A 16,480-nucleotide genomic window follows, 5' to 3' on the forward strand; every position below is an offset into this window, starting at 1 on the left:
AATCGCCGGCCGCGCCGCCGCTTCCCCCCTCGCCCCGCCCCTCCGCCGCTCGGGTCGCGGCGCGCGGCGCTGACGCGACCCCGCCGGCGGCGGCTCCGGGGCGGGGCAGGGGCGGCGGCGGCGGCGGGGCCGCCGTCGCGCGCAGGCGCGCGCGGGCGCTCGGTTAGGTGCGCGCGGTGCCGCGGGTGCCCTCGCGCCCCTCCGGTGCCGCCGCGCGCGCGATGAACTGGCTGTTCCCGCTCGGCAAGGGCGGTGCCGCCCCCGCCTCCGCCGCGCCGCCCGCGCGCACCGGCCTCCAGCAGCAGCGGCAGCGCCAGGTCGAGTCCCTGCGCGCCGCGCACGCCTCGTGAGTGGCCGCGGCGGGCGCGGGGGCGGGGGCGGGCGCGGGAGGGCCGCGCCGTGTCGCCTGTCCCGGGGCCGCGGTGGGGCCGCGCTGCGTCGGTAGCGTGTCGGTAGCGTGTCGTATCTCTCCATGCGCGGACGCGGGGACCCGGCTGCCCCGTTCCCTCCCCGTGAGGCCTGGCTGGGTCCTCACTGCTGTGTGAGTAAACAGGGCCCCCGAGCCGGCGGCGCCGCAGCCCGGGCCGGCCCAACCCCGCGCTGTCCCGGGGTCGAAGGGTCCCGCCGGGCGGGACTGCGGTGCCGCGGGGTCCCCGCCGGAGGACAGTGCGATGTGGGACCCCGGCAGGCTGGGAGGAAGAATTCGGAAACTGAAAGTCCAACTGGCTGTCGGGGAGGCGTCCCCGCTGGCTTCGGTGTGGCCTGGCTGGGGGATCGGGCGCAAGTCGCCGTGCCCGGTTTCACTTGCCATTGACCGGAAAGACTGCTGGTGGCTTGTAATGTCTTCGAAGTGACGCGAGTAGGTCTTGGGATAAAACCTCTCTGGAAGCTTCTTGTAATAGCGCAGTTGATTAAAAGTTGAGACTAAAACGTAGAGCATCCAGGAGTTGTGTGCCACAGTGGCCTGCTAGAAGTGGCACAGTGGCATAGCAGCCCTACTGGCGTAACAAACTCTTGTTCCTGGTGTTCAGTGCTACCTGCTAAAAACTGGCTGCTCCTTAAAAACTAGTTTTGTTTAGATGGTCAGAAAAGGCCAGTTGTGTTTACTCCTGTTCAACATCCACGATTTTAAAGCAAAACAGTTTCTTCTGAGGTACTCCCTCTTGGCAGTATGCAGCCCTGTTTTGCTAGTCCTTTAATACTGCTCACATTTTATGAGGAGATCCACATTTCATACATTTGAAGTTATAGTTAGAGTGAAGTAAGCATTCTACTGACATATAACTTCCTAGGGTTTCTGTAGAACTGAAATGGTAGGTGCCTCCAAAACAATTCAGAAGAAGGACAGAAAATGCTTCCTGTCACATCAGACTGACACTAGGAGTCGAAGAGATACTAAATGCATTTCTAGGTTTAATAACTGCAGATAGTTCGCATTCCTGATATTTTGAATTACCACATAGGAAACATAAATATGATGGCATTCTAAGTGTTGTTGCTTGAATAAGCGTAAGTCTGTTCAGAGCTAATTTCACAGATATTTTGGAGACAGTTCATTTTTCTAAAGAGCTGTTCCTGTGGGCATAGAGGAGATGAGTTAACTTAAAAGTTTTTGTTAGGCTGGCCTTGATCTTGTGTTTATACCCACTTCTTAAAAATCTGGCATTGAGACGAGCTCATCCTGAATTAAGTCCCCAAAAAGGGGATCAGGTTTTGTCAGTCAGCTTGCTGAAATGGTTTCCTACTGTTTGTGCAGGCACCAGCTCAAGCACAGGCAGAGGGGGAATGGATACTGTAGCTAGGAATTGAGGTGAGAGGTAGGGACATAGTAGCTGCCCAAAAGTTATTCCTGTATGAGTATTGTTGTTGCTCTTCACCAAAATGCTCAAAATTCTTGGTTTGCTGTAGTTGACTAAGTCCGGTTTGTTTTGTGTTCTGTTAGGTCATAAAAGCTCATAGGTCATATGTGATCTTAATTTCAGTAAAGCAGCTAGCTTTCCTGTACACAATCCCTCTCAGGTTAGGAGCTTGAAATAAAACCTCTGCATTTAAAAAAGAGTCTTTTTATATTTGCTGTTGTTCTAGACAAAGTTAAGAATGTATAATTTTTCCAGTGTACTCGTTCCCACTTGGGGAAGTGGCAGCTAAGGTTATTAGTTCAAGGTTTTTCCTAAGCAGGGTTATAACTATTTGAACAGTTCAATGAGATTCTGGCTTTCTTGTTCCTTACTCCCTGTCCTCATCTTCCTCCCCAGTTTCCACATGAGTGCAAGGTAATTATATACCCTTCTCAGAAGGATTTTGCAGCAGGCTAATGAAAAGTGTGACAGATGATTACAGGGCAGAAACGGGCATGAGACATTCCAGGGAGAATCCTTCAGTTAAGAATGAGAAGGTGCAGATAGTGGTGTGGGGTGTAACACAGCAGAACTCTTGATTTGAATTCTGTGCTGAAGATGTTTGATAATTTCTTCAAACAGCATGTGATTTCACAGGGAAAGAGCAAATACTGAGTTGTCTGTGAGAGGAATAAGATCAGGCTGCAGAAAGCAAGATCCATTGCTGAGTTCCCATTTGTTCCCCAAGCTCTTAAAGACTTAGTTTTGAAGTCTTAAATTCTATGCCCCAATAGTGCTTTGGAAGGACACAAAACACTTGCAGTACTACTCTTAACACACATTTGCAGGTAATGTGTTTTGGGTTTCTTGAGAAAGGACTTGTGTGGAGTGTACCTGGCTGTGGATGGAAGAGCATTTCTGAAGTTGGGTCAAAAGATGTTTTCTGGGACCACCCATCTGCCATTATTTGCCACTGGAGCTGTGTTCCCTCCCCTGTACAAGGAAGCCTAGGTTACCAAGAACAGTATTATTAACCAGATGCAAGCAGGAAAAATACATGGAAGAGCAATCAGTCTGCTTTTACAGTTTGTTTTGATTCATTATAAGAGGAAGATTGTTTTCTGCCCTTCTGTCTTTTACTCTCAGCTTAGATATGTTCGTATTGTCTAGAAATTCTGCTTCTGAGCTAAGTCTTCATCTCCGCCTCCTCCACATTCTCTGGTATGCTCTCTTTCAAAACAGTCTTGCTGTGCATAGAAATTGTAAAAAGCTTTGAGTATTGAAATCAACTTTCTAATAATGTAGCTCATTTCAAGATGTTTCCCTCTGTTATTTACCTGTTGCAGGAAAAACAAGTTTGGATTTGACGTTACTAGATTTTGTAAGGCTCATCAGTGCTTTCAGGAGGGCCTGGATCTTGAGTGTCACTGGAGCTTTACATTGTTGAATGTAACTCTACTCCATATAATTCTTGAAAGCTTGTGCAAGTACAAGTGAGCTTGGTGCACATAGTAAAAACTACTGTTAAATTTTAGGGTAATCTATTAAGGAAGAATGCCTAATCTAATAAATGTTCTACATATTGATCTGAAGGCAGTCTTGCAGAGCAATGTGAACTTGATATAATGCCTTGGTGAAGTAAATGCTTAATCAGATAAAATTCAGTATATTAAAAAAACACTGATGTGTTGCCTTAAATTAAGCCAGTAATGGGAGAAAAGTAAGTTGAGATTGTTGTCAGAAGCGTGAGTAGTGTGATTGCTCCTACTATATAGTTCCTTTGCTTTTGACCATGTATGAGGTTTAAATGTTAAATCCACTATTTTTTTTGCTTTAATCTTAATATTCAATATAGAACGCTGAAAACTATTAGCTTACTCTAGCATTTTCAGTTTTGTTCTTACAGGGCTTTTCAAAACTAAACTGAGTACAAATATCTGAGGTCGTGCTTATTTCTTTCAGACTTTCAGCTGTTATCATGTCCATGCAATGGATGCTAACAATTTTTTCTTTGACAGCATTGCAGAAATACAGAAAGATGTGGAATATCGACTGCCATTTACTGTAAACAACTTGACAATTAACATTAACATGTAAGTAGAGTGGGTTGTGTCTATGCACATCTTGAGAATTAAAATAATTCTAAAAAAAAGTGATAATAGAATATAAGCTGCTCCCAGCTCATAATTAATTTCAGGAACCGTAACCTCGATTTGTATTAGAGGTTATAGTGATCTGGGTGGAATTGGCTCTGTACAAGATACAGATGTTCAGCTGGGAGCAAAATCATATTTTACTGTTCTCAGTTCCTAAGATAGCTGTGTGATTTTAGTTGAAGGTAACTAGGATTGAGTTGAGGATTTCTGATAACTTTGATTCCCTGCCACTGAAAATAAATTTGATTGGTAATTTCTTAGTCTCCTGTAACTCCATACTCATACCCTGGTGAAGCTTCTGGATCATAACTCAAATGATTTATTGTAATAACACCAAGGCTGCAGGTTCAGTGCCTGTATGGGCCATGGACTTAAGAGCTGGACTCAGTGATCCTTGTGGGTCCTTTCCAACTCAGAGTATTCTGTGATAATTGCTCCCTTTGTTATACTTACAATTTTGCCCAGTAAATGCTCTCTTCAGTTTTGTGGAAGTCAGGTACTCCAATCTGTTGAACTTCAAATTTTGTAACTGAATAATCCTTTTTATGCTTCATTCATCGTGTACTTGTCCATAACGGATCTCATAGAGAAGTATGTTTATGTAATTAATTGTACCTTTTCTTTGCATAAGAAGCCTTTTTATGCAAACTTTATCATGGGGTGTCACTGTAGTAATAATTATTCTTGTATTTGCAGTTTGCTTCCACCTCAATTTCCTCAGGAAAAACCAGTCATCAGTGTTTTCCCACCTGTGAGACATCATTTAATGGACAAGCAGGGAGTATATGTGACTGGTCCATTAATAAGTAATGTATGTATAATTTGTAGCTTCACACAGATCTACTGTTAATAGCAGTTTTAATACATGTCACACTAGATTATTGTTAATACTCCTGGTAAAAAAGATTAGTATAGATCCTAATCTCTTTCAAACTGTATTTCAGGGCGTGAAAAAACAAATTCAGAAGTGTTCTGTAGTTATTCTAATTATTCTTTTACTGATACCATTTCTGACTCGAGTATTCCATGTATCTAAAACTATTTTAAGTTATGAAGGCTTAGAAAATTACTATCACATTTTTTTTGCTATTTTTAATTGCACAGCTCTTCCAATGACATTCCAGTGTATTCCAAATAAAGGAGAGGGATGCTTTAAGACAGTTTTGTAACATAGTTCTTTCTAGCCTAATCCTATTAGAATGGCGTCAAGGTTTTAGCTCGAATATTCAGGATTTTAATATGCTGGTCTTTTTGTTAACAAGATTGTCCTATTTTTTCTTGAGTAGATGGAGGTTCTGACTCTTTTAGAATGTAGTTAGTGCCTTTGTCCTAAAATTCCTTGAGGAATTTTTTTTCCCTCTTCTGTTTGCACAAATGTAACTTGGTAACTAAAGTGGGGATTTTTGGTTGTTCAATAGAAATGTGGTATTTCATTGACTCTCCACTGATAATGGAATATACAAAAGACTTCTAGTTTCTGTTCAATTCTGGGTTGCTTTATCACTTTATTTGGAGCTTATGTATATACAGTTTGGATTAGCTAGTATGTCTGAAATGGCTTTTCAGCACTGTCACATGGGTATAATAAACAATCAAGTTCAGCACATTTTGGAACTCTTGGATTCCAGACATAATTTTTCTTCTTCTTTGGATTTTGTTTTGTGTTTTTCCCAGTTTACAATGCATTCAGATCTTGGAAAAATTATTCAGAGTTTACTGGATGAGTTTTGGAAGAATCCTCCAGTTCCAGCTCCTAGTTCAACATCATTTCCATAGTAAGTTATCTAAACATAATAAATGTCTATTAATTTTTTAAAAAGCAACTAAACCAATTATAAGGAGGGCAGAGACAGGAGTAATGTAATGGATATGCTGGAAGAATTAGATTCCCTGTTGTTGCACAATTTTATGTGCATGGTGGATGACCTGATTGTTTTTAGAAGAGAAACTAGACTTCATTGGAGTTACTGGATCAACATGCCTAATGTAACTTTATGTCCAATTTCTTGAAAAAGAAATTTTTACATTACCAGATGAAATCTGGAATTTGCTGTATCTCATGATCTGAGCAGTTGTGTTTTTTCATATTCTGTTCATAATCTCCCAGGCATAGGGCAGTTCCTTTTGTACCAGATGCAACAGAAATTGTGTGATTTAAAGAATTGTATTAAATTCAGATTGTATCAGTACAACTGTGGTTCTTATAGCTGATGATGATACTAAGTTTAGATGTGGCTGCAGTTGTGAATTTTAAAAAAAGGCATTCTTGTTATTTAGAAGTAATTACGTGTGTGTTGCCCAAGCTATTAAATGCTATACCATAAATAAGAACTAATATATGACATAGATGTTTTTCTCACACCTTTAGTATGAAAATAATTTAAAATTATGCTGTCACAAATTTTTGAGAAGTAGTTTTCTCATAATTAAGAGTGTAAGTGTGTATTCGGCCGTTCTACAAGAATGTAGATTAATGGAATTCTAAACTATATTGCAGTATTAGACAGAAAGGCTTATTACATTGGAAGTAACTGAGAACAGAAAATACAAAGTTTATGGTCACTTGAAAATTCATTCTTATTATATGTGGTCTGGTAATTATAATTCAAATGACAAGAGATGTGCTGTAAACAGTTGGTTGCTCATGGTTGTGGTTTTGTTTGTTTTTAGCCTTTTCAACAAACCAGCTGGAATGCCTCCTTTTGCTCCTCAGGGGTTTCCATTTCTCCCTCCATATCCACCTCAAGAAACAAACAGAACAATGGCACCCATGCCCATTTCTGAATCAGTTTCTTCAAGCTACACTACAGACAAGCCTGCTGCTCCCTCCTATGGCTTGATTGCTGATCTGCCGCTGCCTGTTCCAACAGCAGAAGCGGTGCTTCAGGTCGGTGCGCTGAGTTTTGCTGCTTAAGCTGTTGGACACTGGGCGTAAGTTCCCTTAGGGGCACACAGGGCATTGCTGTAAAACTCAAGGAAGCACTTGAGTGAGTGCACTTCATTGTTTTGCTGGTGCTAGGGAAACAAAACTGTCATTCTGGCTTTGATGAAGAATTTTTTAGAATTTGAAGTCAAAGCAGCAAGTTTGTCTGTTTCAATGAAACTAGTGTTATGCTAAGGGTCTTAGATTACAGGGGGTTTTGTGTTGAAGCTGCACTCCCCCATAGGGCAGCTGTAGCTGTATCTCTAACCAAAGAAAATGTTTTTTTTTTCTTTCCTGCTCAGAACCTATTAGGTGAGGGCAATGTGCAATCTCATGTCTTTATATGTAATGTTTTATCTTGTATGTTTATACTCAAGCTTCCTATTGCTGATGAACTCTGGAAGGAATTTTATTTTAAATAAAACTTTGTATCTAAATGTTTAGTCTTGTATCAAATCATGTCCATAGAAACAAGTTTTCTTAGGCTTGGAAGACACTTTTTTGGCTTTATGGAATTTAAATTTTCTACAACTGTTTTTTTCTTGTCTAAAAGATTTATTTTCTGAAGGATTATAGCTTTAAAAACCTCATGAAAGAGATCAAAATATCAATCTCCTTCTCTGTTCTCGCTTCCCTGAGTTTTACTATTCCTGTGTATTTCCTCAGTCATACAACTGTTTTCAGATGAAGGACATGGCAAAACAGAATTATTTTCCTCCAAAAGTGACTCATCTTTTATGACACATCACCCCAAACATCTTCAAGCATTTTGTTGCATTGGTTGAGTTGTTTGCTGTTCAGAGACTAGTGTTACTGCTTCTTACTGCTTTTTCTGCTTCTCTTCTTGCTAGAAAATATTCATCTTCAGTTCTTGATTAATCAGGTTAAATATCAAGAAACTGCACTTCAAGAATCTACTAAGCATTTCTCAATTTTGATTCAGGTTGGCCAGAATGGATTTACATACAAGATGCCTGATGTTCCTGATACCTTTCCAGAACTCTCAGAATTAAGGTAAACTTTCAGAAGGTAGTTGGACTTTCCATAGTTATTGAAAGACACTGTACTGTACTATTGACTGTATCTGATTTTTGTCAGAGGTCTGTACTCATCACTGAAAGGGTTTTGTAGAAATTACAATTAGGAGAACTACCACATACCAAAGTATTGGAGTCATTTATATGCAAATGTGCTGCTTTTTTAGAGGTTTGTCAGGAGGAGCAGTATTTGATTCAACGCGAGGAAAATGAGTATTTATTTTCACATTTTCTTACTATCAGTGTTTTGCTATTTTCTGAGGCCTTGCAAGGGACTTAATTTCTAGTAATTCAATAAGTATAACTTTTGAAAGAGGAAATGGGACAGCTTGAGGCTGGTTCAAAAATTACATTCTCCTAAATTCCAAAGGTTTGTAGTGCAAGGTAAATGGGGAACTGCTTTGTGAACAGCTCAGCATGTTCAGGGGAAGCTGGGTTAGACAAATCTAGGTGATAAATGTGTCTGCTGTCCCAGTGCAAATCACTCTACATCTAAATACTTTATACACATACTACACAAATATTTTCATCTGTTGTTATTCAAACAAACTGTATTAGTTATTACTCCCAGCAGCTTGCTCAGATGAAATGAGACAGTTTCCTAGATCAGTTATGTGGGGTAGAATAGGTTACAAATTTGCTATAAGCTCCTTCAGATCTTTTTCTGGTGGTGTTGTAGTTAAGCAATTGAAAACTCAGTCCTTTCAACTGGGGTGGCTTTTTCTTTTGCTTTGACACTTTCCAAAGAGCCTGTTTAGTTTAGCTGACTTAGCTTTTAAATTCTGGCAGCATCCTTATTACATAACAGCAAATTAAGACTTTTGCAGGGAAGTGTAATTTGTTAAAACATTCTAATCAAGCCTGGTCCTTTCAAGAAAACTGGATTAAAATTCCAGATTCTTCTGTGGTTGTTTAATTGAATGACAGTGGTATTGCAGTCTGGTCTGAATACTTCTGTTCTGTACAGGTGGCACAGTTTTGGTAAAGGGGGCTTTTTCAATGGCCTTTGTGAGAAAGGGTCCTGAGCTGCCTCTGTGCCAGGCACAGCTGGTTTGGCAGCAGACCCACTACAGGACTGCTGAGTCCATTAGTGAAGCAGGCGCTGCCTCTGAAAACTTTTTGAAAAGAGCAGAAGCATTGAGGATTGAGGGGAGGAATGGAAAAATGTGATAATTCTGCAAACACCAAGGTCAGGGAAGAAGGGGGAGGAGGTGCTCCAAGTACCAGAGCAGTTACTTTTCCACAGCCCACGGAAGTTTTGGAAAAGATTGCAGTAGAACAGGTATTTTAAAAATGTACCCTGTAGCTGAGAGGTCTATGCTGAAGCAGTTGCCCAGAGTGCAGTCCAGGATGGACCCAATACTGGAGCAGGCAGATATGCCCTGAAGGAAGCTGCAGCCAGGTATTACTCAGACTGGAGCAGTCTCTCCTGCCAGGAACTGATTGCAGTCTGTGGAGCAGGGGTGAAATGTGAGAAGGAAGGAGAAGCAGAGATGAACTGTTAGGGACTGACTGCTACACTTGCAGTTGCCCTTTTACCCCAAGGAGAGGGATACGGGGGGACGTAGTGTTGGGCATGAAGGAATGAGGTTGAGCCTGAGGAAAAATGGAGCAAAGTGTTTTAGTTTTTGCCTTTCTTGCTTACCACCCAACTCTTACTGTAATTGACAATAAATTCAGTTAAATTTTTCCAAGTGTGTTTTGTATGTGATTGTAACTGGTAAATGACTTCACTATTTTTATCTCAACCCCTGAGATTTTTCTCCATAGCCTTTTGAGGAGGGGGACAGAGAGAGCAGCTGAGTAGGTATCTGGTTGCTCAACACAGTCAACCACTATGGTAGCCTTACGGGAAGTAAGGCTTGAAATGGGAGATATTTTTTAATATGCTGCTTTTTAAATTCACTGCTGCATATAGTAGAGCTCTAGGAGAAAGTGGAAAAAAAAGTTGCGGTCGAGTGTCATGTGTTTGTAAAGTCCCAAAAAATGCCTCAGATTTTCGAAGAAATTAATTACCTTACATGTGGTGTTTTCAGATTTAAATGTACTTTCTTTCTGTTTGAGTACAGTATATCACAGCTGACCAGTATGAATGAGCAAGAGGAGGTGTTACTGGAACAGTTTGTGACTCTTCCACAGCTGAAGCAAGTCATTACTGATAGAGATGAGTTAGTGAAAAGCATTGAAGAGCTGGCAAGTAAGCTGTCAAAATGTTAATATGTTTGGCTTTGTTCTGTGAGCTAAATCCTTTAAAAAAAAGTAGTAATGGTGATTTTATTTTTCAGAAAAAAACCTGTTGCTGGAGCCTAGTCTTGAAGCAAAAAGACAGACAGTGTTGGATAAAGTAAGTTAACAATAAAATCATCTTCAGAAATATGAGTGGTAACATCTGGAATTTTTTCAAGGTGATAATGTTCCTTTTCTTCCTCTTCCAGTATGAGCAACTCACGCAAATGAAAGCAGCCTTTGAAAAAAAGATGCAAAGACAGCATGAACTTAGTGAGGTATAATTCCTATATGGCATCCTTTAAGAATACTTTGATAAATCTGAAGTTTTGATTTGTATCTTTAACCATTAAGAGTATTCTTTTGGCTAAACTCTCATTTAATATGAAGTAGATTAAGTATGTTAAGCTTGTTCAATTAATGGTACTTATTTAACATAATGAGCTTGTAAAACTGTACCAGATGAAAGTGCTCAATAACTTCAGGAACTTAAATTCTGCAATTCTCTAGGCATGCTTACTTAACACAATATGCTCTTGCATGTTTTACAGTGCAAATAGGGTAGAAGTTATTACTTCAGAAAGTATTGGAGAAGGAGAATAATTTCTTGGTATGTTTACCAGGGTTTTCATTAGAAGATCTAACTTCTGATAAACCACTTTCTGCACTGAAATCTTCATAATTTGCAAGACTTGTCGCCTGAGAATGCAATAGTCCATCAATTTAGAATGCATAGTACCTGAATTTCAGAATGCCCCCAAAATAACAAACCAAATTGAAAATCAGGGTGGTCTGACTCCTAATGCTTCCTTTGACTTCAGAGTAGGCAGAGGTAGTTGACATGGATAAACCATGGATAAACCTATTTTTCCAAGAAACCATTCAAGAACAGGACATAATATTGCACTGCAATATTCTAAATCAGATTTGCTGATTCAATTTAATGATTGATAGGAGGCTGAGAGTTGAGGAGTAGCAGTTGAATTTTTCTGCTCTTTTCCATATATGCTATATCTTCATGTAGTGATGTCTGCTGTGCACTACATGGTATCTCCTGCTCTCTTTCCTTCAAATTCCCGAACAAGTGTTTGCACTTGTATTGAGTGAATTTTAGTCGTCTTTTATTAAAGCAAACTCTCCGCATTTTGTACAAGATTAATTTAACAGGAAATTTTTGATTACATTAAGGTTTTAAAGTACATAAGTAAAAGATTTTTCATAGGGTAGATGAAGGTAAGCCATGCATCTAAAATCTATAAATAGCTTAATTGTACAGTTCTGGCTCTTTACAGACTCTACTGGATGTGTATCATGTCCTGTTTAACTGCCCAGATATATTTGAGAAAAAATAATGAAATTGTATGCAATAAACAGAAGTAAGGTTTGAGGTTTATAAAAACAGAAAAATTACTATACTGATATAGATTAGCAGTCCATCTACTTCTTGAGTAGGTGCTTTTTGCTTTCCTGTCTTCTCCACAATCATTTCAAGGGTATTTAAAAGCTGAACAGTAAGTGCTTTTTTACCTTTTAATACTTCTCAGGTTCACAACTGATTTTCAAAAGTAGACCCTATTTATTGAAGACACTTGAAATGTTAGTTCTACTCAGAAATCATGCACTTGAGAACTTGTCAGATTTCCAAGCTGAGTGCTTTCTACACTGTAGGGTAAAAGTTGAAAAACTTCATTCGTTTGTGTGAATGATTGTGTATCAAGACCTAAACTAGAAACACTTTTCTAACATTGAAACCTTTCTAGTTTAACAAGCTGTGCTGTAACTTGGAGATGGAACTTCATCTGGTTACTTAATCTTTTATGTGATAATAGTTCTCTATCCACATATTCCATATTTATGTAGTCATTTATCTTCTTGGAAATGTAAGTTTTAACAGACAGGTTAATATTACATTGGCCTTTTTATTTTCTTAGAGTTGCAGTCCAAGTGCTCTGCAGGCCAGACTTAAAGTAGCTGCTCATGAAGCTGAAGAGGAGTCTGATACTATTGCAGAAGACTTCTTGGAAGGCAAAACAGAGATAGATGACTTTCTTAGTAGTTTCATGGAAAAGAGAACGGTATGTAATATACAAATACTTCTAACCCAAGAGATGTACAACACACAGTGAATAAATTTAGGACTTCTTTTTTTTAAGAGTTTGAGCAGTCCTGTGATAAAGAACAGTGCTTTAGGGAGCTTTTGAAAGAAGGAAAAAATATCCTTAAATGGCTTCAGTTTATTTAGACTACAATCTGCATTCTAAAGGCACATACTTCTAACTTGGGAGTGCAAAGGTCTCCTGCATTAGACCATATTCATGTGCTGTTGCAGATATTTTTGTGCCAATTTCTTCTGTATCTTGTATAGATATAGGGGAAGATAGCCACATGGTAAATTTCAAATTTGGAAGGTTGACATAAAATGACATGTTGCATTAAACAACCTTAATGTTTAATTTATTAAACTTCTTAAACAAATACTGTTGATGGCTATCATCAAATAAGTAACTGAGGTTCAAAAACCACCATTCTTGCTCATGCTGTGATAAAAGTCACTTACCAAGTAGTGTACCTTTCTTTAAAGGTGCCCATCAATATATTTTGTAACATTGGAAACAATCCTCTTATAAACAATTTTGGATCGAATAATATTATCTGTATAGACCATTGGTCAACCTGAAGCTTGGAAGGGAGGTAGGTCAGGAGGGGTTTTCTTTCTTTAAAGAGCCTGTAAAATAGCTAAATCATTAAGGAGAAACTGCAGTATGCATTATAAAAAACAGCATTTAGAATTCAGTCTTGTATGTCTTGTTTCATAGCTCTGCCACTGCAGACGAGCCAAAGAGGAAAAACTTCAACAGGCAATAGCAATGCACAGCCAATTTCATGCTCCACTATAGGTAAACATGGTTTGTTAAACAATTTACCTTATTGTTACACACCTGGTAACTGCTAATGGATTACAGTGTTTATTGTTCTAATAACACTTTCTGTGGAAATCAAGTATGTTCTGCATCTGTTTTTACTTGTGTTTAAAATATAACTTCTGGAAAAATTAAAATACCTAATTATGGAAATTTGTCTTTACAGACTTCCTGCAAACTACACCTGCCAAGAGAACGAATGAAAACCCCAATAAAGCACACTTTTTAATATCTATTATTTGCAAATAAGCATTTCATCTTATCTGGTTGTATTTATAGAAGAGATTGTATACAGAGTTGGGATGGTTTTTGTACAAATTAGAATGTCTCTTTATATTCTCATTGTACTCAAGAATCCTTCTATTGCAATCTTTGCATTAATTTCTTGTATTTATTGTTGATAGTTATAATATTTAAGTTCCCTGCTGCTATACTCCATTGTTCAGAGATTAAATATCTAAACATGTAATTTTGACTAGCTTTTTACATTTTTATAAAAACATAATTCATATCTTTTGTATTTTGAATTTTAACCATAGATTTGGCTTAATCTGTGGAAGACTTTGAGTGTTGATAGGACTTTGGAAACTAAAACAAATTCTTAATGGAGATTGCCAGTGGATTCACAAGCTGTCTTTTCTTGAAGCCAAAATATTAAAGAACAAGTTTTTTTACTTTTAAGTAATAACAGAAAACTAAGTATAGCTTGTATTGTGTTTTGGATAAGTAGATTGGGGATTAAGCAAAGGATGTGTTGGAAAAAATTATATTGGAATCAAAATAGAATAAATAATATCTGCATAGATTTGGTATGTTGCTTAGTAGCACTGATGCACTGATTTCAAGAGTGGTTTGGTACCTACCACTAATTAAACACAATTTTCATCTAACACGATCATTTTCTTTTTTTTTTTGTTCATAAAGGAATAATAAGCAGGTCACCTTCCTGTTTCTGTTTTATGCAATATAAATAATTTCATCATGTAAGGAACTCAGAAATGCTTTACAAAAACTAGTTCTGAAGTTCTTTGGAAAATAGTTGTTTTTTCCTAATGCTAAGAAACAAAAACTAATTCAGTTGGAGTTGCATAATGTCGTATGTTAAGGCAAGTGATCGAATTTGGAAGTGAAACTCAATTCTGTGCTTTAATCAATGAATCTTGCCTCTGGTAATCTGACAGTCTTGGGATGGGGTATATCTGGTGAGAATGGATAGGACTAAATGCAGTGTTCTGTAGGAGAAAAATACAGGTCCTAAATACAGGCATGTATTTTCTCTTTTGCTATTGTGAGAAGGCACATTCTTTTTCTAAACCTTCTCAATGCATTAGGTTTTCATGGAGACAGTCAAGGAGGAGTGGTACAATTTTGAGAGTTGTAAGTAGAATGAAGTGCTGATTAAGTAATGTATCAGAAATCCTGCTTCTTTCTTGTCAGGAAGCAGTCTCGAGATAAACCTCTTAGCCAAGACTCTACCTGTTTGTTACCTAGATAGGATCATAGAACATGAGGTAGGTTCAAATCTCAGACTACAGCGCAAGTGTGTGCTTTTCTCTATCACTGATCTTCAGTCATAAACTTCACATTCTTCCAGCAAAATGTGATATTTCTTCTGAATGGAGAAAAGTGAGTAAGCAAAATCATGTAAGTGCAAAAATCTGTTCCACAGGCTAGTGGGTCTTCAGTCTCAGCCCTGCCATTTGTTACACTTGTCTGATTGTCCTGAGCTGTTGAGTGAGTAAACTATTCACTGGTATTTTATAGGATTTAATTTAAAGCTGATCCAAATTCTGAGATTAGATGTCCTAAGAAAATAGATCTGTGGTCCAAATCAAAGATACTTCGGTGTCTGAAAAAAAATCAGCACTTTCTAAGGGGAATGCTTAAGCAATAATTTTAGAGGTTCTTATTCCAAAAATTGTGCTGCCTGTATATTGACATAGCACTCCTGCTAATGTGCTAACTAAAGCCTTACGTTATGTAAACATCTAAGTGGTTCTGAACTTGTGTCTACGAGTAGTGTGATTTCTGCAGCTTTGGAGAAGAGTTAGGTGTAAGTCATCACTGTAACCTTCTTGGCAAAATCCCATTTCATTTTCTGCCAAGTTGTTGTTTCTGATCTCTTTCTGAGTCTTTCTCAAGACTACACACAATTCTGTGCAGATCTCTTTTTTTTTGTTGTTTTTTGTGAACAGAGAAAGGCATGGATGACCAGACATCTGGTGTTCTTGCTGTATTGGGCTAGTATCTTCTTTGTATGTTTTATAACAGGGTGGGAGGACAGGCTTCTGTTCTCATCTCCCAGGTGTTACTGTGCTCTGCTGTCACTGAACACTTTAGCCAGGTCACCTTCAGGGGATTTGCTAGTACAAGTTCTGAACTCTTCAGCTTTTCCTCTTATGTTCCTTTAGTGAGCAAGTTTTCAAATTGGGAACTTCTCCGTGGAGTCTTTCTGATGGTAGTGGAGTAGAACCTACAAGGGATTTAAAAGTTAATTTTTCTCCCTTTCTGTTCTCTGGTGTCATTGTTACAATTCTTTGGATTTTTCCCCTTATTTTTAGCCCCTTCTGTGGTCACAAGCCCATTCTAGAAAAAAGGCACAGAAGACTCTGTATTCAATGATGATGTATACTGGATTAGCTGCAGGAATGCTGTCACATCCCAGAATGTCCAGCCTGTTTATGGTCTTTAAGGGCCTGCCTGATGCTGGTTGGGGTGGTTTTTGCGGCTTTTTTGTTGTTGTTGTTTTGTTTTTCTTTTGTTTTAGTCCTACATTGGTTGTGCCTTCCCTGGTCTACTTTTGCCAGAAGACTAGGTAGAACACTGATAACACTCTATCAGAGTTAGGGATTTTTGCTTTTAGCATGCTGGTAGCCCACTGTTAAACACATTCTTTACCTCAATTTTTGCCAAATATGGAATGTAGGTGTAAATCCAGTTTCCCATAAAGTGTAAGAGAATGGCAGCTTGCTGTTGATGCATATTCTAACGGGTTTTGAAATATGTCAAGAGAACTTTTAAGCAGTCTGTAATAAAAGGCTATGTACAATGACTTGTTTCTTGGGCGCTTTGCACAATGTCATACTCAGATTTCTCCCAGTGGGAAAGCCAACTCAATGAAGAAGAATTTCAAGTGTAAGGAGATGGCTCAGCTCTGATGTTGCAGTTGTTTGCAGGGGGGAGTGTACATTCTGTATTATAACTGCTAATTGATTCTGGGGTTTGCCTAATTTTAATACCTGCTCTTACTGCTAAATCACAGAATGGGTCAGGTTGGAAAGGTCCACACTGGGTCATTTGTTCAAACCTCCTTGCTCAAGCAGGGTCATCCTAGAGTACATGGGACAGGATTGTGTCCAGATGGTTCTTGAATATCTCC

The 16,480-nt window shown here is 38.9% G+C and overlaps 1 protein-coding gene across 2 annotated transcripts; it reads left to right on the forward strand.

The window, feature by feature from the left end:
* Positions 1-108: 108 nt before the first annotated feature.
* VPS37A (VPS37A subunit of ESCRT-I) lies at positions 109-16,160 on the forward strand. 2 transcript variants are annotated; one of them, XM_084204312.1, is made up of 12 exons: positions 109-346; positions 3,857-3,931; positions 4,691-4,805; positions 5,669-5,769; positions 6,665-6,881; positions 7,861-7,931; positions 10,024-10,151; positions 10,240-10,298; positions 10,390-10,458; positions 12,112-12,255; positions 12,997-13,077; positions 13,268-16,160. In XM_084204312.1, exons 1-11 carry the CDS (start codon positions 222-224, stop codon positions 13,075-13,077), a joined length of 1,185 nt encoding a protein of 394 aa, XP_084060438.1. In that variant the 5' UTR covers positions 109-221; the 3' UTR covers positions 13,268-16,160. The 2 variants fall into 2 exon arrangements, with proteins under 2 accessions (XP_084060438.1, XP_084060439.1); XM_084204313.1 differs by lacking the exon at positions 109-346 and adding an exon at positions 400-541.
* The last annotated feature ends 320 nt before the right edge of the window (positions 16,161-16,480 follow it).

The sequence above is a fragment of the Fringilla coelebs genome, assembly GCF_963513975.1.
Source record: "Fringilla coelebs genome assembly, chromosome: 4".
Taxonomy (NCBI): Eukaryota; Metazoa; Chordata; class Aves; order Passeriformes; family Fringillidae; genus Fringilla; species Fringilla coelebs.

What these genes read in the sequence shown, in the direction of transcription:
- VPS37A (XM_084204312.1), top strand. Translation starts at nt 222, where the DNA reads ATGAACTGGCTGTTCCCGCTCGGCAAGGGCGGTGCCGCCCCCGCCTCC. An exon ending in TTGACAATTAACATTAACAT is followed by an intron (nt 3,932 to 4,690) that starts GTAAGTAGAGTG and finishes TTGTATTTGCAG; the next exon opens with TTTGCTTCCACCTCAATTTC. An exon ending in CTGGTCCATTAATAAGTAAT is followed by an intron (nt 4,806 to 5,668) that starts GTATGTATAATT and finishes TGTTTTTCCCAG; the next exon opens with TTTACAATGCATTCAGATCT.